This window comes from Eretmochelys imbricata, chromosome 9, assembly GCF_965152235.1.
Source record: "Eretmochelys imbricata isolate rEreImb1 chromosome 9, rEreImb1.hap1, whole genome shotgun sequence".
NCBI classification, from domain to species: Eukaryota; Metazoa; Chordata; order Testudines; family Cheloniidae; genus Eretmochelys; species Eretmochelys imbricata.
The window spans coordinates 102276578-102299818 of record NC_135580.1 but is presented as its reverse complement, the minus strand read 5'-3'; the positions used below and the strand labels follow the sequence as shown (position 1 = coordinate 102299818).

At 56.3% G+C, this 23241-nt stretch overlaps 1 protein-coding gene across 2 annotated transcripts; it reads left to right on the top strand.

The window, feature by feature from the left end:
* The first annotated feature begins 575 nt into the window (after positions 1-575).
* Positions 576-22490, top strand: SLC7A3 (solute carrier family 7 member 3). 2 transcript variants are annotated; one of them, XM_077826488.1, is made up of 12 exons: positions 576-724; positions 12730-13137; positions 13758-13916; positions 14104-14284; positions 14725-14837; positions 16365-16587; positions 18091-18230; positions 18324-18426; positions 19389-19600; positions 20664-20830; positions 21162-21270; positions 21830-22490. In XM_077826488.1, exons 2-12 carry the CDS (start codon positions 12768-12770, stop codon positions 21961-21963), a joined length of 1911 nt encoding a protein of 636 aa, XP_077682614.1. In that variant the 5' UTR covers positions 576-724; positions 12730-12767; the 3' UTR covers positions 21964-22490. The 2 variants fall into 2 exon arrangements, with proteins under 2 accessions (XP_077682614.1, XP_077682612.1); XM_077826486.1 differs by lacking the exon at positions 576-724 and adding an exon at positions 4348-4431.
* Positions 22491-23241: the final 751 nt, after the last annotated feature.

Genomic DNA, 23241 nt, shown 5'->3' with positions numbered 1-23241 from the left:
AATTACTGCCCACTGTTGTTAGAGGAGCAATGCCATAAGATGCTTTCCGTTTGCTGGCAGGTAAACCTGCCCCCCTCCAGACCATGATCCCTGCCAGAGGTGCCCTTCTGAAGGACAAGGAACTTGTGCTCTGGCTACCGGCAGGGCCCTGCCTGAGGGGCCCTGAGCACCAGCTCGCACCAAGGGGCGGAGACTGGAATGTTTCTCAGGCCTGGCATGGGCACGTTGCCCCAGATGTATTTCTGGGCTGAGCAGTGCTGCCTCGTCCCGCGGGCATTGCTTGAGAGAGTGCTTTTTCGTTAGCTACAGTAATAAAGGGGCCTCCCTACCCGCCAGCCTCAGAGGACACAGGCTGCCAAGGGCATTAGCATAGGTGCAGCAGGAGTGTTAGAGGCCCCCCTTGCTGAGATCCAGGCAGCTGAGGTGTTTCCGGGCTCTCGAGCATGTGAACACATGGTGCTGAGGCAGCGGGGCGGGGCTAGCGATAAGCTGTAGTTGTGGTTTTCCCCAGCCTGGGCAGGTTTCCTTCCTTCTGAGCAGCAGGGAGTGAGTCTGGGACACTTCCTTCTGAGCAGCAGGGAGTGACTCTGGGACAGCGTCTGCTTGTCCCTCTGTATCTCAGCCAATGCAGGAGGAAGTGGCTGTTTCTGTCCCTCTGGTGATGGAGCCGGGAGCCCAGCAGCAACCCACCTCCAGCTGTGTGGGAAGAGGTCTGCAGTTAAGGGTGGGTCACTTTTGCTTCCCTTCCCTGTGACTCAGCTCTGCCCTGGGGTACAGCAGAGGGTTCTCAGGAGGTTTTACTGTCTCTGCTTCCTGGAGCTGGCTCCTGAGCGATGGAAAGTGGCTGGGCCCCTGGCCAGAAGGGTGTGATTGGGGCTGGCCTGGAGGCCTATGTTGTGTGCACATGCTGTTCAAACAGCAGTTGAGTTGGGGTAGCAGTGGTGGGAACCCGAAAGCCTGTGTGTGCCTGCACTAGAAACACGGTAGTCTAGACACTTACACAGCAATGGAAGGGGTTCTTCCATCACTGTCGTGCAGTAGTTCTCAAACTTCAGTGCACTGCGACCTCCTTCTGACAACAAAAATTACTACAAGACCCTAGGAGTGCGAACCAAAGCCTGCCCTGTTGCCCCGGGTTGGGAGGGTGAGGGGCAAAGGCTAAGTCCAAGGGCTTCAGCCCCAAGTGGGGGGCCTGTAATGTGAGCCCTGCCCCTCGGGGCTGAAACGAAAGCCTGAGCCCTGCCTCCCAAGGCATTAGGGCTCAGGCTTTGGCTTCAGCCCCAGGCCCCAGCAAGTCTTAGGCCAGCCCCATTAAAATGGGGTCACGACCCACACTTTGAGAACCGCTGCTTGTAGTGAATCCACTTCCCCGGAGCCAGGTGAGCGACGAACTCTGGAGCAGGCCGACGGCAGCTTGACTCCAGCACACGGGATATCGCAGTCCTGGGCGAGGTAGTTTGAGTGAGCCGACCGCGTGCCCAGCGAAAGGGCGGCTCACTGCCTCCTGCTGCACTTTACATCTGAGCTGCGGGAGCAGAAGGAGATGATGACACCACGGGACAGCTTGCATCGGGTGGCAACACACAGCATTCTGGGAGGTGTAGTTCTGAGCTGGTCTATGCTGGTCTGACAGAACGAGGAGCCATGGTCTCAAGTTGCCGTGGGGGAGGTTTGGGTTGGATATTAGGAAAAAAATTTTCACTAGGAGGGTGGTGAACCCTGGAATGGGCTCCCTAGGGAGGTGGTGGAATCTCCTTCCTTAGAGGTTTTTAAGGCCCGGCTTGACAAAGCCCTGGCTGGGATGATTTAGTTGGTGTTGGTCCTGCTTTGAGTAGGGGGTTGGACTAGATGACCTCCTGAGGTCCCTTCCAACCCTGATATTCTATGTCTCAAGGCTTTTGTTTAACAGGCAGCAGGTTTAAAACAAACCTTGGGAAGTACTTCTTCCCTCAAAGCACAGTCAGTCTCTGGAACTCATTGCCAGAGGACGTGGTGAAGGCTAAGACTGTAATGCAGTTCAGAAAAGAACTAGATAAGCTCATGGAGGACAGGTCCATGGAGGGCTATATAGCCAGGGGTCAGGGATGCAATCCCATGGTCTGTGTGTGCCTAGCCTCTGACTGCCAGAAGCTGGGTTTGGACGACATGGGATGGATCCTGTGATAACTGCCCTGTTCTGATCATTCCCTCTGCAGTGCCTGGCACTGGCCACTGTTGGATGAGAAGACACGGGGCTAGATGGACCATGGGTCTGACCCAGTCTGGGGGTAAAGATGTGCAGCTCTAGTGCTCTCGCTGCTCTAAGGGGCTCACAGGGCCAAACTGCACTGGAGGGGCAGAGGTGAGGCACGGGGGCGTCCTACAGTGCGCAGCCAGAGCCCCGGTGTGAGTGCAGGGGCAGTGTTGGTTGGAAGGTTACATCGAAACATTCATACGCACTGTAAGAGCATAGATATGAGAAAATGCTTGTACTTGAAAAAGCATCCTAGGTTTCAGAGGAGCAGCCGTGTTAGTCTGGATCTGCAAAAAGAAAAGGAGGACTTGTGGCACCTTAGAGACTAACCCATTTATCTGAGCATAAGCTTTCGAGAGCTACAGCATCCGATGCAGTGAGCTGTCGCTCACGAAAGCTTATGCTCAAATAAATGGGTTAGTCTCTAAGGTGCCACAAGTCCTCCTGTTCTTTTTTTCATCCTAGGTTTGAAAAGTGAATGAAGACTGGCTTCCTCACACCGCTCTTGGCTATGACAGTGTTGGCACATTCATTTCAGTGATGTTGGCTGACCTAATGATTTCAAATGATGATTTATAAATCATCACGGTCCCACGCTGACGTTTATTGGTGTTTAATATGTGGGCCGAGAGTTAGCGCCAAATCGCCTTGCCGATGAAAACGTACAGCCCACCTTTGCCCTCACGGTCTCACTCGTCAGCCCTGCACCATGCCCTACCCCATCCTGCGCGGGCCCCCCTTCCTGCGCCCTGCCTGGTCAGATCCCTGCGTGGCCCCCCTTCCTGTGCCCTGCCCTGCCCCATCCTGTGCAGGCCCCCCTTCCTGAGCCCTGTCCAGTCCCTGCGTGGGGCCCCCCTCCCTGTGCCCTGCCCGGTCCGGTCCCTGCGTGGCCCCCCTTCCTGCACCCTATCCAGTCCCTGCGCGGGGCCCTGCTCCATGCACCCTGCCCAGTCCGATCCCTGCGCGGGGCCCTGCGCCCTGCCCGGTCCCTCCGCAGGGTCCCCCTCCCTGCACCCTGCCCGGTCCGGTCCCTGCGTGGCCCCCCTTCCTGCACCCTATCCAGTCCCTGCGCGGGGCCCTGCTCCATGCACCCTGCCCAGTCCGATCCCTGCGCGGGGCCCTGCGCCCTGCCCGGTCCCTCCGCAGGGTCCCCCTCCCTGCGCCCTGCCCAGTCCCTCCGCAGGGTCCCCCTCCCTGCGCCCTGCCCAGTCCGGTCCCTACGTGGGGCCCCCCTCCCTGTGCCCTGCCCTGCCCCATCCTGTGCGGGCCCCCCTTCCTGAGCCCTGGCCAGTCCCTGCGTGGGGCCCCCCTCCCTGTGCCCTGCCCGGTCCCTGCGCGGCCCCCCTTCCTGCACCCTATCCAGTCCCTGCGTGGGGCCGGGCTCCCTGCGCCCTGCCCGGTCCGATCCCTGCGTGGCCCCCCTTCCTGTGCCCGGTCCGGTCCCTGCGCGGGGCCCCTTCCTGCGCCCTGCCCGGTCCGGTCCCTGCGCGGGGCCCCTTCCTGCGCCCTGCCCGGTCCGGTCCCTGCGCGGGGCCCCACTCCCTGCGCCCTGCCCGGTCCGATCCCTGCGTGGCCCCCCTTCTTGTGCCCGGTCCGGTCCCTGCGCGGGGCCCCTTCCTGCGCCCTGCCCGGTCCGGTCCCTGCGCGGGGTCCCCCTTCCTGCGCCCTGCCCGGTCCGGTCCCTGCGCGGGGCCCCGCTCCCTGCGCCCTGCCCGGTCCGGTCCCTGCGCGGGGCCCCGCTCCCTGCGCCCTGCCCGGTCCGGTCCCTGCGCGGGGCCCCACTCCCTGCGCCCTGCCCGGTCCGATCCCTGCCTGGCCCCCCTTCCTGCGCCCTGCCCGGTCCCTGCGCGGGGTCCCGCTCCCTGCGCCCTGCCCGGTCCGGTCCCTGCGCGGGGTCCCGCTCCCTGCGCCCTGCCCGGTCCCTGCGTGGCCCCCCTTCCTGCGCCCTGCCCGGTCCGGTCCCTGCGCGGGGCCCCTTCCTGCGCCCTGCCCGGTCTGGTCCCTGCGCGGGGTCCCGCTCCCTGCGCCCTGCCCGGTCCCTGCGCCGAGCCGAGCCGAGCCGGGCGGGGCGAGGGCGGGGCCGACAAGGGGGCGGGGCTTTCTGGCCCCGCCCCCTTCCTGCCCCTGGTGTAAAGCGGCCGCTTCCCGCGCGCTCGCCGTTCATTAGCTGCGGAGCCGGCCGGGGCGGGACGCGCCTGGTGAGTGGGGCTGGGCCGGCGTGGGGCTGCCGGCGGCGATCGCGCAAGCGGGGCTCGCGGTTACATCAGCCGGGCCGGGCCGCACGCGGGGCACCGGGGCCGGGGCCGGGCCGGGCGGGCGAGGTGCGGGGGGGCACCGGGTGTGGGGCGAGGTTCGGAGAGAACGGAGAAGGTGCGGGGGCAACGGGGGAGGCGAGGTGCGGTGGGGGCAACGGGGGAGGCGAGGTGCGGTGGGGGCGGGCGGGGGCAACGGGGGAGGCGAGGTGCGGTGGGGGCGAGGGGGAGGCGAGGTGCGGGGGGGTGGGCGGGCGGGGGGAGGCGAGGGGCGGGCGGGGGCAACGGGGGGAGGCGAGGGGCGGTGGGGGCGGGCGGGGGGAGAGGCGAGGCGCGGGGCGGGCGGGGGCAACGGGGGGAGGCGAAGTGCGGGGGCGCGGGGGGAGGCGAGGGGCGGGCGGGGGGAGGCGAGGGGGGCGAAGTGCGGGGGCGGGGGGGGGAGGCGAGGCGCGGGGGGGCCCCGCCGGGCGCGCGTCCGGTCCCCGCCCCGGTTCCGGAGCCGGGAGGTGCCGGGCTCGGCGCCGGGCCCGCGAGCTGGCGGGAGGATCCGCGCTTGGGGCTCCGCGCCCCGGGGCTCTGGGCCCTTCGCGCGGAAACTCTTCGGGCAGGGGCGGGCGGGCGGCGAGTCCGCGGGCGGCGCCCCGCTCCCTGCCTGCGCTCGGCGTCTCGGCTGGACTCCCCCGGCCGCCCCTGCCCCCGGGCGGCCGCACGTGCTGCTGCCGGGCCCTCCGGGAGCCGGGGTGTCCCCCGGGCCGCAGAGCTCTGCCGGCGGCGGCAACGCCCCTCGAGGCTGGCCTCGGTTTGCAAGAGGCCGCTTAAAAAGCAGTCGGAGTCGCTGCGGACTGACCTGTCTCGCCGGGCCCTGTCTGCCCTGCTGGGTGTCTTATCACACACCGAGGTGTACCCGCAGGCTTCTGCCCCAGTTGGTTTATTGTCTCGCTATGGGGAGCCTGAGAAAGGGCCCATCTTCCAGTAGCCGGGCGCTGTGACGCTTCTGTGTGTTTGTCGGATTTTGTGCCCGGTCGTTCCTAAGTGAGGTGTAACTTGGGGTAGGCGAGACCAATCCCACTCCTGAAAGGGGCGCAGCTTCCTGGGAAGGCTGAGAGCCATGGTAGCTTCTCCCTCTTCATAGAAAAAAGAAACAGCCACGCTTCAAATCTCTTGCTCTGTCTTGACACATTCTGAGGCATAAGAAATTCTAGCTTCATCTGACTCCTGCCGTGCTGGGGTTCTGGCGCTGTTCCCCCAGTCACGCTCCAGCACGGCTGGTGTTGCCAGACAGCATCACAATTCAGAAGGAGGCAGAACGGAGTCGTGGGCATTGGACTGGGGAGCTGTGCTCATTTATTATGTGATTTATTGCTGTGTTACCAGGGAAAAACTAGACCAGTATGAAAATCCCCGATAGCTACAAGCATATTAGGATAGCGGCTTGTGCGGGTCCTGCTGCAACTGAGGACAAAGCAGTGAAACGGCTGGGTGTGAGTGAAGCCTGGCCTCCTTCCTCACCCTCCAGTGTCGGCTGCCTGGCCTTGTTCCCTCTGTCCGCTATGCCTCTGTGCAGAGTAGCAGTCGTAGCCTGGGACACTGCTCCAGGCTGGCCATTCCTGCCTGTCTGTTCGTCCATGAATCACTCTGTTGAGTGCTTGTGGCACCTTAGAGACTAACCATTTTATTTGAGCATAAGCTGTTGAGTGCGTCACTCACGCCCTAGCCTCGGCTTTGGGTTGAGCTCACAGTGGTGGTTGCGTTCAGCAAGACTTCCACATAGGCAGTTCTGTCAGGAGCGATGACAAGGTGGCACCCCAGGCAGTCGTGGGTGTCGAGCAAACATTGAAAACTTCCAGGGGGCCTTCGGAGTCAGTACAGTGTCTGCCATGTCCGTTTCCCTCGGCTGGCTTTCTGGCATTCCAGTACCAAACCTGCATGGCAATGAGGACCAGGAATGCTTCTCTGGAGGAGAGCGGCTGGCAACGGAGCACATGAGCATGGCTCTGGCTCCTGTCAGTTGCTGCTGGATGTGCTCGCTCGCTCCAGGCTGCCCCTTTCAGAATGCGACCTAGGCTAGGCTGTGTAGGACTTCAGAGGAGACCGTCCGCTCCTGATTGGTTTGGTTGTGGAAACCTGAGGGCACTGAGGCAGCGGGAGGAGCAAACTGGGTTATCTCCTTTCCTCCCACCTGCCACAGAAAGGAAATTATTCGTTTTCTGTAGACAAGAAGGAGACTTGGAAGGATCAGCTGAAATATGCTGAAGTGATAGCACTTGATTTGTAGCCTTTTCAGATTGGCAACTTTGCATGGGATGCTTTCAGTCTGCGCCACTAGCCCCTTTGCGGGGCGAGGGAGCTGGGTGCCCATGGGAAGTGCCCCCACACACCACAGGTGTTGTGTAAATAACAGCTTTAGGAACAGCTCCATGCCAGGTGCTCTTTACAATTGAGCGCTTTTGGGCCAGTAGCTTGAGTAAATCAAATTCTGTCTCTAAAATATGTTTCCATTACTGCTGCACTTTCTCTGCATTCTGGTTTATCTGGAGGCTCGTGGTGAATGGCACAATTAACGGGAGCACCTCTCCCTTTTTCCCAGACTCTTGCCTGCCTTGATTCTCTCCCCTCCTTCTGTTTTAGTCTGGCTCTTCAGAGCCTGGAGATGGCGGCTCACACGTGCTGTGCAGCACTTACCACCAGGGAGTGCTCTCACTCCTCAGCGCTGTCGGTGTTCGCGTCTTGTACTCGGGTTTAGCATTGACGCTGCTGACTTGCCTCTCAGAACACACCTAGGCATACCCAGGCTTCTGATGCTCTCCCAGCTGCTCTCTCCTACAAGTGCTGGCACCCCGAACACTGGTGCAGTGCTTCTCCACTGCCTAGCCCCGAGGAGAAAACTTGGGGTCCCAGTTGGCAGGCAGCTCTTTCTCCTGAGGGTTTAATAGCTCTTTAAAGCCCACCTGTCTTTATTCAGACAGATGTTGCCCAGCTTTGGCAGACTAGCTAGAAACATGTGTGCTGTGGCCAAGTGAGTTTTGCTAGAGGAAGGTTGTGTGTCCCTTGAAATGCTGCTGATTTACTGTGTTAGGCGGGAGTCTGCCTGCTGTGTTTTGTATATTCTTATAAAGCTTCCTGTTCTAACACGCTAAGGTCTCCTAAGCGCTTAGCCTTACTGTTGCGATGTTGTCGTTGCGTAGTTCCTGTAGGCAGCATGAGGGTGGAGAATGGTTTTCTGTGTGGTTTAATTCTACGTGGCCGTTGTCCCCCCCCAAACAGGTGGTACTGGGGTCCTGTGCAGTACCTGGCAGGTCTGTACGGTCTTTAACCTGACTGCAGACCTGACTGCAGCTGGTAGGCGCCACCTGGTAACAGCCCATTTGTTTCTTGGGCAGTGAATTTTGGAAGGCTGGAGCTGAGGTTTGTTTCGTGTCTGACTCAGATGGCTGTTTGAGAAACGTGGATGGCAGCTCATGGATGCTGAAAATAGGTAAACCCAGAATGACAGGTTTCAGAGTAACAGCTGTGTTAGTCTGTATTCACAAAAAGAAAAGGAGCACTTGTGGCACCTTAGAGACTAACCCATTTATTTGAACATAAGCTTCTCACGAAAGCTTATGCTCAAATAAATTGGTTAGTCTCTAAGGTGTCACAAGTACTCCTTTTTTTATAAACCCAGAAGTTTATGTAAAATAATACAAACCAAAGTACTGGGTATTTAAATAGGGCTAATGCATCCTGGTTTGGTGGAGGCCAGGGCGACCACATGTCCCGATTTTATTGCGGCAGTCCTGATATTCACGGCTTTCTTATAAAGGTGCCTATTACCCCTCACCCCCGTCCTGATTTTTCACTCTTTCTGTCTGGTCCCCCCAGTGGCAGCTAACAGCTGGTGTGCCTGGGATTGCAGTCTGAACTGAACTTTGTTGTGATTGCCGAGGCCACCGACTTTTGTTCTTCTGTCCCATCTCCGCTTTACGCGTTCGTTATTGATCGCCGGTGTCATGCTGATAGCCTGGCTTGCTGGGATATGCTTCTGAATGGCTAAGGGGAAAGCTTTTCAACGGCCACGATGGAGTTGAGAATTCCTCCCTTGCAATGGCTCTGATTGCGGCGTTTTACTGTTATAGCTCATATCTGCGTTCACTGCTGTACTAGGACATGAAGTGTCCAGAGTTTTATCGATGGCCTATCCATGTTTCTTTTGTTATGAGTGTAATACCTCCTGCTTCAGAGCTTCAGCCCATCTCTGTTAGGGATTGGGAGACCTTCACAGAGAACAGGTTATACTGCATTTCCCTACCGCAGGGTTTCTTACCTTCCTTCCTCTGAAATATCTGGTATTGGTGACTGGAAACTGGCTACTAGAGTAGATGGACCTTGGGTCTGATCCACTCTGGCAGTTCCTATCTTTGCAGTTTTCAGACTTCACTGTCCAAGCTTGAGTTCCCTGGAGCACGTAACGAGCTGTGCTTGGAGGTGCAGGAGCTACCTGCCTGGCACTGCTAGCCGCATGCAGCTGGACAACAAGGGATACATGTAGGCCAGGCCTGAGGTTTGAGTTCAGCTGGGTTCCTTAGCTCCTGTAAGGTGGGTGGTGGTCAGTTTAAAATCTAGAAAAGACTCTTCAGCTGGATGGCTCAGATGCTTGCAGTTGTTCGTCACTTTCACAGCAAAAGAATCACCACTGGGTAGAGGCCAAACATGGACAGTTCAGTTCCAATAGCGATTGCTGCCAGAATTGGATCATGATAAAGCAGCTGGTTATAGTGGAAATGATTTTGTAATTATAATTCCGGTGGTCACTATCAGCAATACTGTAATTCCTCATCAGCATTACTTAAACTGACAGTCTGGAAATTGCTGGGGATCCTGTCTGTGTGCCTGCATATTCCAGCAATACCTCCCAAGAAGCAAGTGATCCTACACTACAAGGGCTGCAGTGCTCAGGTGGACGAACAAGCCTGGCTGTCCCCGAATCTTAGCAGGACAGCTCTCTTCGTACTCTTGGAGCTCTGTGGAGAGGAATTGCTATGATTTGGTTTGTGCTCTGTTAGAGAGAGCAATCTGTCATCCTGTGTGACAGCTGAGTTAAAGGCAACTGTGTCTGTTCTCCAAGGCAGAATGGATCAAGAGTCATGGGAAGCTAGGTTTAAAAAACCAAGGCAAGCTCTGAGTGTGCTGGTTCATTTAGGAATTAGGTGCAGCCGCACCTAAGGTGTGGTGACCGTCTTCCGGCAGATTGTTGGTCTCTGCTGTAACTCTGGCTACATCTACGCTCCAGGGCTGACCGTGTAGAGTAAGGACTTGTGGTGGAGATGCTCTACACCACTGGGCGAGAGCTCTCCCATCAGTTAAATAACTCCCGCCTCTGTGGGAAGCAGCGGCTAGGGTGGCAGGAGAAGCTCTAAGCCACTGGGCGAGAGCTCTCCCATCAGTTAAATAACTCCCGCCTCTGTGGGAAGCAGCGGCTAGGGTGGCAGGAGAAGCTCTCCCGCTGACAAAGCGCTGTCTACACGGCTGCTTACATTGGTGTAATTTATGTCGTGCAGGAGGTGGATTTTTTACACCCCTGAGTGATGTAAGTTATATCGAAGTAACCTGTAGCATAGATAAGATCTCCCTTTACCGGGCTGGCCTTGCAGGTTGTGGCGACGTGGTTTGGAAAAGCAAGTCTCTCCTGCTCTGTTCACGTTGCTGTTAGAGAGAGTTGTACTGTCCTGGCTTACTCTGCTGTCGCTAATGTCTGAATCCAGTGTAAATCCCTTGCTTTGGAGTCTTACTCTTCCATTAAGTATTTGCCTGGTACCTGGTGTTGAAACTTGGCATGTAAGAAAGAGCTCATGTTACCACATTCTGAAGATTAGTTTGGCCAGTTCTTGAATTGTGCAAGGGAAAAATCTGGCTCTACACTTTGTTGCATTTCAAATATCTCATTTTAAAACGGTGCCTTCGTCAGTGACTTGTGGAATGCTGCTGGGCTTTGGGGTTTGGGGAAAATGCTTTGGAGTTTGAACAGCCAAAATGTTAGCATTTGAAAACTGCTCTGCCTTGTTGAATTTCAGATGGTTAGTGAAGGTCCAGCAAATGGACTCTGTCGCAATGGGCTTATTGTAAGGACTGAGAGGGGCACCATTCTGATCTTTTGGGCACTGTGTGTACGACGTTCTTTCCAAAAGGAAATGAAATATGAAAACTCTGCTCATAAAATTAATTTCCCAGTGGCTGAAGCGAGGCATTTCCAGACTTTCACATGTCAACTGTAAATGTGCCCGGCCAATGACATTAACTCCAGCATGATGTTAGAAATGCCATAAAGACCGTGCAGAGTATTCCAAAAGTGAATTCAAAGTCCCTTTTTCCTGCTGGGTTCCATCAACGCTGTGGCTGTCCTGCCCCGTGTAACCCATCTCCATCACACTGGAGTCTCCTGGGGCTTGGGGCCAGCCACCAAGATGGGGCATCAGGTGAGCAGGGATTTCAGCGGATTGTGTGGATGTGCAGAGTTCTCCTGCCCTTCTGTGAGGCTGTGTGATTATGAAGCCCTTGGAGATCCTTGGATGAAGGGCATGTTCTTACTTGAGGGTCCAATATAAGGTCATGAGAAGTTTTCCAGACCTGCACCATATACTGTAGGGCCTTTTCCCAACCCTGTCCCTATTCCCGGGCTCCTGCACCAGCTACTCTGGTTGTTGGTATCATCAGCATAGTGCTTGCTGGGAATCTCTGCAGCGCTGACCTTGACTTGGTATGAGAGGCTGGTCTGGGGTGCAGGTGCTGTGCTGAGATGGGCTGAGAGTCTGGCCAGGCACCATGGAGAGGAGCTTAGTGTAAATGCCAAGGGGAAAGTTGCCTCAGCCCAGTTTACCCGATTACCCGTTTCACTGGCAGAACGTTCCGCTCTGTGCTGGTCTCTGCCATCCACACCCACAGACGGCGCCGTAAGAGTATTCGAACAGTCACAGTTGGGCCAGGGGATGTCTGAGCTGCCAAGCGGAGTGGGAGTACGCACCAGACAGCTAACCGGTCATGAGACCTGCCTTTAGATATTGATGGGTGTGGAGTGTTCAGTGCTTGCATGGGGAGTCTCCGGTTTCTACAAACAATTGCTGGGCCTGTCCTTTGCTTGTGCCTCCTACCACGGAAAAGCAAATAAGGCAGAAGTTGATTCAGTGGGGGCTGGGCTGCAGACAACGCTGGCAAACCATCCTTGGCCAGTGATGGTGAATAGGCACCAAGCAGGGTAACGGGTGATGGGCACCATGAAAGGAGGGCTGATGCTCATCAGTGTGGTGGACCAGGTCGCGCCCTGTGCTAGCGGGGTCAGTTGACAGGTGTTGGTGGGGCCTAGGACTGTTCCCTGGGGTTCTCTGAACCCAAAGCTCTTGGTAACTTTTGCTCTGTGCGAGGTGGCGTCAGGAAATAAATCAGGGGAGACACGGCCGGCCGACCGATAGATGGCGGCACAAACAGGACAACACGAGTGCTTTCACTTAAAGCTAAACTGTACTTAGTCTCAAGCACTTACACACACGTCCGCAAGACACGTCCGTAAAACACCCCCAACCCTCGATAATTACCGAAGCTGAGTGTGTCTCTCGAGTGGCACAGCGGCAGACGGCTGGGAAACACAAGTTGCATCCAGAGAGAGAGAGTTCAGTCCTGGAGAGTCCCCCTACCTCAAACTTTTCCCCCTTATTTATACATTAGTAATAGAATGACATGTCCCTTAAAGAAAACTTATTAAGCAAGCAGTTCCAATGGGCAAGCAAGAGGCGCCTTCTGATTACCGATTAACCAGGTGTGGGTTTTTCCAGAGTTTGCAGCCTTGAGGCCCCAATAGACATTCCTGGGGCACATCCTGCTCTTCTAAGATGCATGCATCAGCAACTTCAACACAGTCCTTATCAGGAAGGATGCGGGGTCAAGCTGCCCTTTCTGTGGCACCCAAAAACCCCCCTCCCCTCCTGCCTTGGTTAAGCTAAGCCTGCTGACTTGGCTGCTTTTAGCAATAAGCCATAGTGGTTTCAGGCACTTTACTGGTTTGCCAAAGTCTCCCCGTACAGTTTGTCTTCACCAGGGATGCAGCAGTGAGGTCACTGCGAAATTCCAGCTAGCCTCGCCTCAGGGTTGCCAGAGCACTGCAGTAGGAACGGCTCCGGGTAGCTCCGGGCTCTTGAGATCTCTGCCGTCTAGTCTTGCTGACACTCTTGCTACCTTTAACGTTCCTTGTGGTAATGGAGTGACCTTTTCTTTCAGGGGTTTTGAGTAGTCAGACGCCTCCTGGAGTGGCTACAATGTTTGAGAAAACAGTGACTGGCTTTGGCAAGAAGCTGATCCGCCGCCGAATCGTGGATCTCAGCGTGGAGGACTCCCGGCTGGCCCGCTGCCTCTCCACCCTGGACCTTATCGCCTTGGGGGTCGGCAGCACGCTGGGGGCAGGCGTGTACGTGCTAGCTGGGGAAGTCGCCAAGGAAAAGGCCGGCCCCTCAATTGTTGTCTGTTTCCTGGTTGCTGCGCTCTCCTCTGTGCTGGCTGGGCTTTGCTATGCGGAGTTTGGGGCCCGGGTTCCCAAAACTGGCTCTGCCTATCTCTACAGCTACGTCACCGTGGGAGAGATCTGGGCCTTCACAACTGGTTGGAACCTGATCCTGTCCTACGTGATAGGTACGAAATGGTGGCCAAGCTGCTCAGGCTTGCTGAAGAGGAGGAACTTGGGGTGAACGGGGGCAGACGCTCCCTGAACACTCCAGCGGGTGGAGGGCAGGGGAGAACTTCCTGAGTTTGCTGATCACAGGGAGGCGTCACTGCTGGGATGGAGGGTCTGGCCAAGCCCTCCCGGGATGGGGGCTCTCTGAGGCCGTGCACATGTTGGCTGGGCTTATTGGACATCTGGAGCACGGGGGTCTTGGGACAGAGTTCAGGGTTCATCTGCCAGGCCAGACAGTGCTGGGAGCCCCTCTCTGGTGACCCCAGCCTAGGCCGTGCTTGGTGTTGCCAAGGCCCAAAGAGCAGTGTAATGAGCCAAAGGCTTAGGGGTGGTGCAGTGAGGAATGGCAATCCCAGAGGAGGCCCCACAAGCTCTTACCTTCAGGCACAGCAATGCTGGGGTGACGGTGCTCGAGGGCTCTCGTGACAAAGGCGTGTATCCTCCTGGTGCTCGGTGGTAGAGCTGGGCTCCCTGTGCTGCGGGGTGGGGGGGTCTCCACAGCTCTGACATCCACTTGGAAGGAGGTGGGGGGCAGAGGCTTCTCTGGTTAACGTGCAACTTTGCTCTTGGTTGCTAGGGACGGCGAGTGTTGCCCGGGCCTGGAGTTCTTCCTTTGACAATATCATTGGCAACCACATCTCAGTCTTCTTTAGGAACAGCACCTCCCTGCATGTGCCGGGTGTGCTAGCCGAGTACCCAGATTTCTTCGCACTGCTCCTGATCCTGCTGCTCACAGGTGAGAGGTGCCAGAGCTCTATAAAGATACATGAGCTTTGTGGCATGGGCAGGCGAGTTTGGGAAGGCCATGGCTGGTGCTAGCCCCAGGGGAGTGTTTGAGGGGAGGGTGTGGCCCAGGGGCATTGATCGTGGGGAGAGTGTAGCTGGTGCTGCCCCTCCTATCCCCTCTTGTGTTCCTTCCCCAGGTTTGCTGGCATTTGGCGTGAGCGAATCTGCCTTAGTGAATAAAATCTTCACTGCGGTAAACCTGCTGGTTCTCTGCTTTGTCATCATCTCTGGTTTTGTGAAAGGAAGCGTCAAGAATTGGCAGCTGTCTGAAGAAGACTATTACAACCACTCAGCCATGGCCACCAGCCAGGACGTTAGGTAGGTGGAACATCCCACTCCCCAAATTCTGCCCTCTAGCGGGAGCCCAGCCCAGCTTTTTGCCCACAGTTGGTACCTACCTAGGGAGCTGTGCTGTCCATGCCCGCTCTGGCTGCTGCTTGGTGTTCCCCTAGCTAGTCGGGTTCCAAAGGGCTGTGCCCTATCCTGGATTTGTCCTTGGCAGGGAGTGTGCCATGCAGCTTCCCCTGCAGTTGACAGTTGCACTGTCTGGTTTGTGCCTGTCGCAGGCTGTTAAGCTGCATATTGATGGTGACTGTAGACACCTGCTCCCATGGCAGGGATGCCTTACACAGGATGCAGTGTGAGAAACCTGCATGTAGCATTTGCTCAGGGCCTTTTCAGCTCTGTCTCCAGCAGGCAGAGGAGGTAGATGTTAACGGAGACTCCTCCAGAACAATGACCAGTCTTTCCTCTTTCAGCATTGGCTCCCTGGGATCAGGGGGTTTCGTTCCTTTTGGATTTCAAGGGATCCTCGCTGGAGCTGCAACATGCTTCTATGCCTTTGTGGGATTTGACTGTATCGCTACAACAGGTAAAGCAGCTACTTACGCATTATCTTCCGGGAGTTTGGGATGTGGTATTTCCCCACATTCTCCCCGTGAGTCACCATCTTTCGTGCAGTGATCTCTGGTTGCAGAATTTCCAATTTCTGGGTGTGGGCGGGCAGTTGGCAGCTGCACTTGCCAAGCCAAAGGATCAGCTCTCTGAGATCCCTGCATGGCCCAGGGTGGAGTGTTGCAGGCCTTTGGGTGCTGCCAAGAGCAGAGACTTCACTTCCTGATCTGGGAAATGCTCAGATTTATGAGCCTTTCTGCAAACATGGGGACTTAGCCGTGGTAATTGGCACTGTGGGTACAATGAGATTTCACCAGCCTGCACCTAGAAAACTGGTTCTTGTAAACAATCTGCACCATTTAATGACAAGACACCCAGCAGGCAGATGGAGTCTTTTCCCTGAAGTGTCGTCTGCTTTCTGGTGCACAGCCTGGAGTCTGCTCTCCCTGCCATGTGTGCAGGCTCCTGGGAATGCTACTAGGAGTGGCAGGCCCATGGAGGCGAGCGTATGGACTGTGGCTGGGATGCCTGGTGTTGATGGCCCAACCCACAGTAACTTACTCTAAATCCCCGAGTTCATTGAGAACATGCCCTTTGCCGAGAGAGAGCCTCGGCTTCCTCCCGTCACAGCCAGGAAATGCTGTGAGCAGGCTTCCCAGCGAGATTCACTGCGTGGCCCCAGGCCCCAAGCCGGCAGGATCTCAATGCAGCCCTCACCATGTCTGCACCCAACCGAACCGAGACCGCGGCAGTGTCAGGAGCAGGGTGTTCTCATGCCCCAGGAGTCCCTGTCCTACTGTGCCTGTTCACCCCTTTTTGAGCACTCTGCAGCATTGTCTGGCCTGGCAGATGGGGCTTGGAAAACGTACCGGACGTCCCTCGTCAGAGCCCTAAACCTGCTAGCTGTAGCGGGGGCTCCATGGTGACATCCCTGGGCAGTCGCCTTGTGATAATCCCTGCCCTGACTGGTTCTGCTGTGAGAAGGGGAGAGTGCTGGGATTTCTACTAGGGTGTTGTACCTTTGGCCTGCTTGGATGCTCCCTCTTCCATGTCGGCTTGTGGCTGGTGGTGCGTTTCATTTCAGGGTCCTGCCCCATGGAATAACCCCAGTGCCTGCCTCGGCTGCTGCTTCCCACACTCGCAGCAGCTCTGTGAAATCAGCCTGATGACTGGCAGCGTTGGGGTTCTGCCCAGGTTCTGGAGCTGACCCAGCTTGCTGATTTCACTGTGTAGCCAAGCGCAGGGCAGCAGCCGCACTGGAGGCCCTGGAGCTATGGGCAGGCTCAGGCAGACAGCACCACGCTAGGGCACACTGGGAAGGCTCTCCAGCTTCCTGGGCTTTCAGAGCAAAGCGAAACTTCTTCTGAAGCTGACTTCATCTCCGCTCGTCTGCGGCAATGGGGTTTCTGAGGCCCATTTACCACATTCCAGTGGCACAGCACGTGTGGATGTGTAGGGGAGGGAAGATGTTTGTGTTCAGGTCTCATCTCTGCTCCTCTTTCAGGGGAGGAGGCCAAGAATCCTCAGCGTTCTATCCCCATTGGCATCATTGTGTCTCTCCTGATCTGCTTTGTGGCATATTTTGGAGTTTCTGCTGCCCTGACCCTCATGGTGCCCTACTACCTGCTGAACAAGGAGAGTCCCCTGCCCGAGGCCTTCAAAGATGTGGGCTGGGAGCCTGCCCGTTACGTTGTAGCCGTTGGATCTCTCTGTGCACTCTCAACCAGGTAAGGAACTCGGGACTTCGTCCAGCACCCTGCTCCAGTAACAGCTTCCCCAAATCTTGTTCTGGCTCTGGAAATGATGAAGATGGTGTCTGGCTAACGGTGTTTTAAGTGTGGGAGGCTAGATGGCCAGGGGAGAGGTTCATTTCCTTCCACAACATGGCAGTAATTGTTTACATCTCTGCTAGACCAATTGTAGCTTTAAACCAGTATAAGCAGCAGTCACAAAATGTACTGGTATTCTAGTGTATATGGGTGAAAAGCAAAACCTTGCCCAGCCTCGGACAGGAACGTTCCCTCCCAGACAGCTCGCCCTTGTGGGCCCAGTACGTGCCTATGCCCTCATTGAGGAGCCAAGCACCCCAGGAACCGGTCACGAGTGACCTGGGAAGAAACCAGTGACAGGTACTTGATGCCGTTTGCACTGACTCCATGCAGCCAATGGCCAGAAGAATGAGAAACTCATGTGGTGGGAACTCACAGCAACAGAATTCAAGCGATGTAAAGCAGAGACCTTTGTCTGACATCTGTGTACTTGCTCTGAGATAGCTCAAGCCCACCAGAAATGCATAATTTGTGCCTCTTCTACAGCTTCAGATCCTAGCAAATGAGAATCGCTGGGTCTGAGCCATTTGTTTATCTGAATAGTATGGAAGCCCCAAAACCTGTTGTCTGCCTGCTACCACGGCACGTGGATATAAACCAGGCGTCCATGCAATGCAGGCTGTTTCTCGGGGTGGGTGGTACTTGTCAGCCCATCTGCTCTTCAGGAGAAGCCCCAAGGAACTCCCTCCTGTGGCCAGTTCCTCACACACCCCTCTTCATTTGCGGCATTGTTTTAAGTCGTCATGGTTCTGATGTGCTGAGAGCTGTGCTTAAAAGTTCTATTCACATGGCTCATGGTAAGAACTTGTTCTTATCAGTGCAACAAAATAAATTGAAACAAAAGCGCTAAGTTCTGGCCATGGCTTCTGGGGCTCCTCCTGCTCCATGTCACATCTGTGTGGTTCTGGTTAACTGGCCTTGTCTACATGCCCGAACTGTACTGGCTGAGCTGGGTTGGCTTAGGAACAGATTTAGTTCAGCTGTGCGACCCGTTGTGGGGAAGCGCTTGCTCTGCTTTGAGTGCCATGTGTCGGTCTGGCCTCATTCAGTGAGGAATCTAGTGGGGAGCATGAGACCACAGAACCCTGCCCCACTGCTGACTCTCAAACATGGTCGTCCGTGTTCTCTTCTCCTCCTCTCCCCCCCCCTCGTGTGTGTGTTTATCACCGGCCATCAGCAGGGCATCCGCTACGTTTCTCCACTGAATTTACGCCAACTCCAAGAGTCAGATCAGAATGTACCAGCTGTGATCTAAAGGGACCAGACAAGAGATGAAGGGTCCTTCTGGCTAATCTCACTACCCAGTGCTTTTGAAAAGGCCACAGTGACTGGCATGGTGGCAAGAGGTCTGGATCGAAGCGGCAAATACTGAATGTGTTGGTGTAATCTTTCCCCCTGCAGTTTGTTGGGCTCCATGTTCCCCATGCCCAGAGTGATCTATGCCATGGCAGAGGACGGACTGCTTTTCAAGTTCCTCTCCAGAGTGAACACACGGACAAAGACTCCCCTGGTGGCCACTGTTGTGTCTGGCATCGTTGCTGGTAAGCAGATGCTTGCTTGTGCTTGGCCGCTCGTGTGACCTGTTGGAGAGCGAGCCCAGGGCTTGTGCTCACACTGTCCCTGTTACGTTGCAGCTCTGATGGCGCTCATGTTTGAGCTGAAGGACCTGGTGGACCTCATGTCGATCGGCACTCTGCTGGCGTACTCTCTGGTTTCTGTTTGCGTGCTGATTCTCAGGTGGGTGTCTGCCTACAGCTGGCCCCTTGGAGCGTGAGCTGCCTTCTGAACAGGGCCGCTTGGTTCACATGCTGGAGAGCGTGTGCTGCAGCCAGAGCTTCCTGCCCCCAAAGCCCCCTGCCCAGAAAAGCCATTTCTTGCCTCTTGGAGAGAAGCTGCCCCGGGGAGCCAGCAGCTATCCCCATGGGGATATATGGCAGGAGCTGGTTCTGAGACAAGCATAGGTCTGGCCCTAGCCAGGCTGTGGAGGTTGTCCTTCCTTCCCCCATTTGGATGCTCGGTGTGTGTTTGGGGGCGGGCCAGGAGGGGAGGGCTCCAGGCGTTTTGTGCTCTAGAAGCTCCACAAGGAGGGGCAGGGGAACCTTGGCTGACATCACAGGCCACTCATGCACCCTGAGCTTCGCAGCCTGTGAATATAGCTCTCCTGCACTCTTGCCCTCTGACCTTCCCTGTTGACTCCTCACTCGGGACTCAATGGAGCAGAGTCTGAGCAGTCACCAGGCTGCCAGGGCGCTGGAACAGTGTGTGTTGTGGGGGTGCTGAGAGCCATTGACCCAAACTGCAAATCCTGGATATGATGGAAACCACTTCAAGCCAGGGGATGTGCAGCCCCCCCAGCACCCCTAGTTCCAGCACCTGTGCCAGGCTGGCCAGGCTCCGAGCCTTGTGAAAGCTACCCCAGTTGGTGGTAATGGTAAATCACATCCAGAAGCATTTGAACACTGTGGTATGTAGTCCCTGTGTGGGCCTGGACACTACAAGCCTGATGAAGGCGCCAGGCTGCATCGGGCCAGCTGGTCACTGTTGGCAGCGGACTTAGCTGCAGCCTGCACATTGACAGTCTTGGCCTGGATGCAGCTTTTCAGAATCTAGTGCCCTGGCAGGGAAGCACCAGAATCTGCTACGGCTCTGGAGGCAGCTTGACAGCTGTTGGGTCAACACTGACTTGGGGTTTGGTTCAGGTATCAGCTGGATCAGCTGAGCTCTCCAAAGGGCCTGGAGATGGTGGAGCTGAATGGAAACGAGGAGGAGAAAGCAATCATGAACCCCTCCGCCAGTGACTCCCAGGCTGCACTGCAGGAGGGGTTCACCTGCAGGTGCCTCTTCAACCCCCGCAGCAAAACTCCAACCAGCTTGTCAGGGAAAATTGTCTACGTCAGCACTGCGGCCCTCGGTAAGTGCGCCAGGACGCGCCTGGCCTCGGCCGGGTAGGAGCACAGGAAGTGACAGCGATTGATTTAATTGGGTCTCAGACAGAATCCAGGCCTGCGATGTGTGCAAAGGCAGGAAATGAGCAGGGTTGTTGCCAAAGCCACACAGGAGCATCCTGTGTCATGCGCGTGCTCTGGCTTTCCAGTGTGGCCCCGGAGCTCAGCACAGGGTGAGCACACAACCACTGCACGTGTCTGCAGAACTCCCAGGGTGTCACTGCCATGACGGGCTGCTGGGTTGCTGTAGGGTCCCCACGATGTGATGGGGGGCCTGCTGAGTCCATGGGTGGGGTAGAGTGACTGGGCCAGGGTGTGTGCCCCCTGCTGGGCTCGGGGGCAGCTAGCCTGGAATGCTGATTGGAATGGTGGTGCCTGGGGAAAGCTCACAGGCAGACCTGCTCGACAGCCGTCAGCGTGGAGCTAGAGGTGTCTGTGTTAGGCTGGGACTGCTCGGGCATATCCTACGTGGAGCGCATGGGGGAAGGATTGGGGAGCTGAGAAACCCTGCAGGTCTCCCCCGACTGCCAGGAACTAATGGGACACACTAAAGGTTCAGTGCACCTGGGTGTGCTGCGTTACCCCCTTAATGAAGGCGTGTCACTAACTCTGTTGCTGGACTAGAGAAGCTGCCCTTCAGCGCTCCCGTCTAAGCAGGAGTCTCCTATAGGAGTAGCACAAATACCGGACTCCACATCCCATCCACGAAACGGGGAGATGGGACAGTGACCGTCGCCCGGGGCGGAGGGCTAGTGTTTGCAGAGTGCTATGCAAGTGCTTATTGATTGCCCCGGGGCTTCTGGGTGCATTTATTTGGAAGGAAACTGTCTCCAGTCACATGGAGCTGGGTAAGAGAAGAGGCCAGGCTCTTCAGCTGGTCTCTAGGGATCTGCAGGCAGCCTAGAGAATAAAACCTGGCCGGCAGCTATGACCACACTGGTGCCTGCTGGCTGTGGCTGGAATCAGAGCAGGGAGTGCGGCAGTAGCCATTTTGCTTGGACAGCACAACATCCCTCTCCTTTCTTGCAGCTCTGTGCATCACCATCCTGTGCCTGCTCCTGGCCCAGGGGATGGACGACCTTTTGGAGGGCAGTGTGGGCTGGATCCTAGGCTGCATGGTCCTTCTGGTGCTTATTCTGCTCTCCACCGTCATTGTCTGGAGGCAGCCGCAGAGCAACACCCGGCTGACTTTCAAAGTAAGAGTAACAGCCAGGAGCTGGATTCCCACCACCGCCAGTTCCATGGCAACCTCTGCTGGGGGCAGAGGGATTCGCTGCTGGCAGCTTGGCCGAGGGTGCAACCAGGGCCATCTGGCCTGGAGACAGCCTGTCAGAGAGCTGCCTGGGGTTCTGGAGATTTTGCTGCCAGATAATTGGACAAAAGAATGAATGTTCCCAGCGTCTCAGTCCCCAGGTTGCGACAGACTCTGGGTGGCCCCCCTTGGCTGGAAGCATGGGGAGGGGAGGGCAGTCTGCCTGCTGTGCTCCTCTCCACAGCAGCAGTGTCTCAGCCTCTCTTGTCTCACAGGTGCCTTTCCTGCCGCTGCTTCCACTCTTCAGCATCTTCGTTAACGTTTACCTCATGATGCAGCTGAGTGCCGGAACCTGGGCCCGGTTTGCTGTGTGGATGGTCATAGGTAAGTGAACACACCGCTCCGGGCATCGTGGCCTGGCCCAGAGGCAGGGACTCTCGCTCTTCACCTCCCCTCCTCATGAAAAGCCCCATAAGAGGGACCTTACAAGGGCTGGACTCACCAGTATTCACCTGGTGATGGGCTTGGGCCTGGCAGAGGAGCTCCATCCCTGCCTGACGGGGGCCCAGTTGCCCTGTTCCACCCTGATTTTCACACCTTGCTGTGGAGACGTCTAGAAGCAGCAGGGTGCCGCAGTGTCCTACCACTGTGTGAGAGATGCTGAGAGCTGAGCCCTCTGGAGTCAACAGCTGGCAACAGGTCTGCCTGCTGTGGCCACTCTTTGTCTAGAGCCCACCAGAAATGGGGTTTGGACCTTGCCTGCATCTCACTAGAGCACTAGGACAGGCCTGTTCCTCCTGGGGAGAGGGAGGCAGCACTTGTGGGAGGAAGCGAGGGAGGGAGCCTGTCTGGGCTCTGGGGAAGGTGTGCCGGGCTGGGTGGCAGGTTCCTGTGGCTCTTGGGCTGCCTGGGGACTGATTCCAATGCTGAAATTCCCTTGCAGGCTTTGCTATCTATTTCGGCTATGGAATTCGGAACAGCATAGGAGGGAAGAATGAAAATAAATCCCATTCCACAGCGGGCAAGTCTGTGCACTTCTCCAGGATAGGTCCCAGCCCTGAAGCTGCTACAGTCTGAGACTGAGGATGTTCAGAGCATTCTCATGTGCAACCTGGACTCCCTGAAGGCCCTTGTCCTCCTGGCCCCTCCTTTCTATGGAGCAGAATGGCAAACTGAGCAAGAATGCAAAGCCCTGGTCAGACGGATTCTGAAATGAGGTCATGTGGCAAAGCCCAGTTGGGTCCTCTCTGTTTACCCTAATGAACTGGATGTTAAAATCCCACACCAACCTGAGGATAGGGACGGGGCCAGTCGTCTGCCAACCTCCCTTCCCCTGGATGGATGTTACCTTTGACGCTGTTGTGTGTCAGGAATGCTGTTTTCTTTGGCTGACAGGAGGCCCCCATGTAAATAGTGCAGCTATATTTATTCTGTCCGGCCATGTGGCTGGGGGCTGCCTTTCTCTCCTGTCTGTTTGTGTAAATCAAGTGCAGTGTTCCATGGTTCCTAACTCGCTCCTTGTATAGAGTCGTTTTTAAATGTTGGCTTTTGTACTATTAAACTCCAGGGTTTTTTAAATATCCAGCTCCTTCGATCCTCCGGTGGCTTGTTTCGATGCTTGTTTTATTTCCCAGTCCACATGTGCCTGTGGCAGCTGGAAAGTGGCCGCTCCGGAGCAGTGCAGTGGAATGCCTGGGGAAGGTGCACGCAGCAAACTGGACAGGGCTCTTTCCCAGAAGCTTTCTGGGGAGGGTTTGGTGTTAGGGGGAGACAGAGGCCTGGGTAATTACTCAGACACTAGAGGCTTTGTTACCAAGGCATGTGTCTCTGAGGAGCCCTGTTCCGTTATTTTAATTAAGTGTATCCAACAGTAGCATTTCCTCTGGCACTGTCTCAACCTCCTTTAATGGCGCTTTTACCTCTGCTGGTCTGCAGATCTCCCAGGGTTTAAGTGCTGCAGCCAGTGGTGTTTTCCTGGCGCTCTTAGGCCTTGTCTATACTAGAAGAGGGACTTAGCTATACTATACTTAGCTACCAGCAAACCCTCCCAGGGGGAGACCGTAGTGATCCTGTCAGACCAGCAGCGGCGCTGTTGCCAGTGACACTTAGACCAGTTCTGCAAGGGAAATAAGTGGGATTAGAACCTCGCTTCTCTGTACAACTCATCTACACCAGGGATTTTGCTAGCAGAGCCAGACCTGTTCCGCGTGTGGGGGTTTCACGTGGCTACAGACCTAGCAATGATGACAAAACGTAAGTGGAGACCAGGGCTTTATGAAGAAGGATTTGGGTTACATAGCACTGGGGAGCCCCAGTTGTGGTCCAGGAGCCCGTTGTGCTCTGCGCTTGCCGAGG

What these genes read in the sequence shown, in the direction of transcription:
- SLC7A3 (XM_077826488.1), top strand. Translation starts at nt 12,768, where the DNA reads ATGTTTGAGAAAACAGTGACTGGCTTTGGCAAGAAGCTGATCCGCCGC. An exon ending in GTTTGCGTGCTGATTCTCAG is followed by an intron (nt 18,427 to 19,388) that starts GTGGGTGTCTGC and finishes GGTTTGGTTCAG; the next exon opens with GTATCAGCTGGATCAGCTGA. An exon ending in CGTCAGCACTGCGGCCCTCG is followed by an intron (nt 19,601 to 20,663) that starts GTAAGTGCGCCA and finishes CCTTTCTTGCAG; the next exon opens with CTCTGTGCATCACCATCCTG.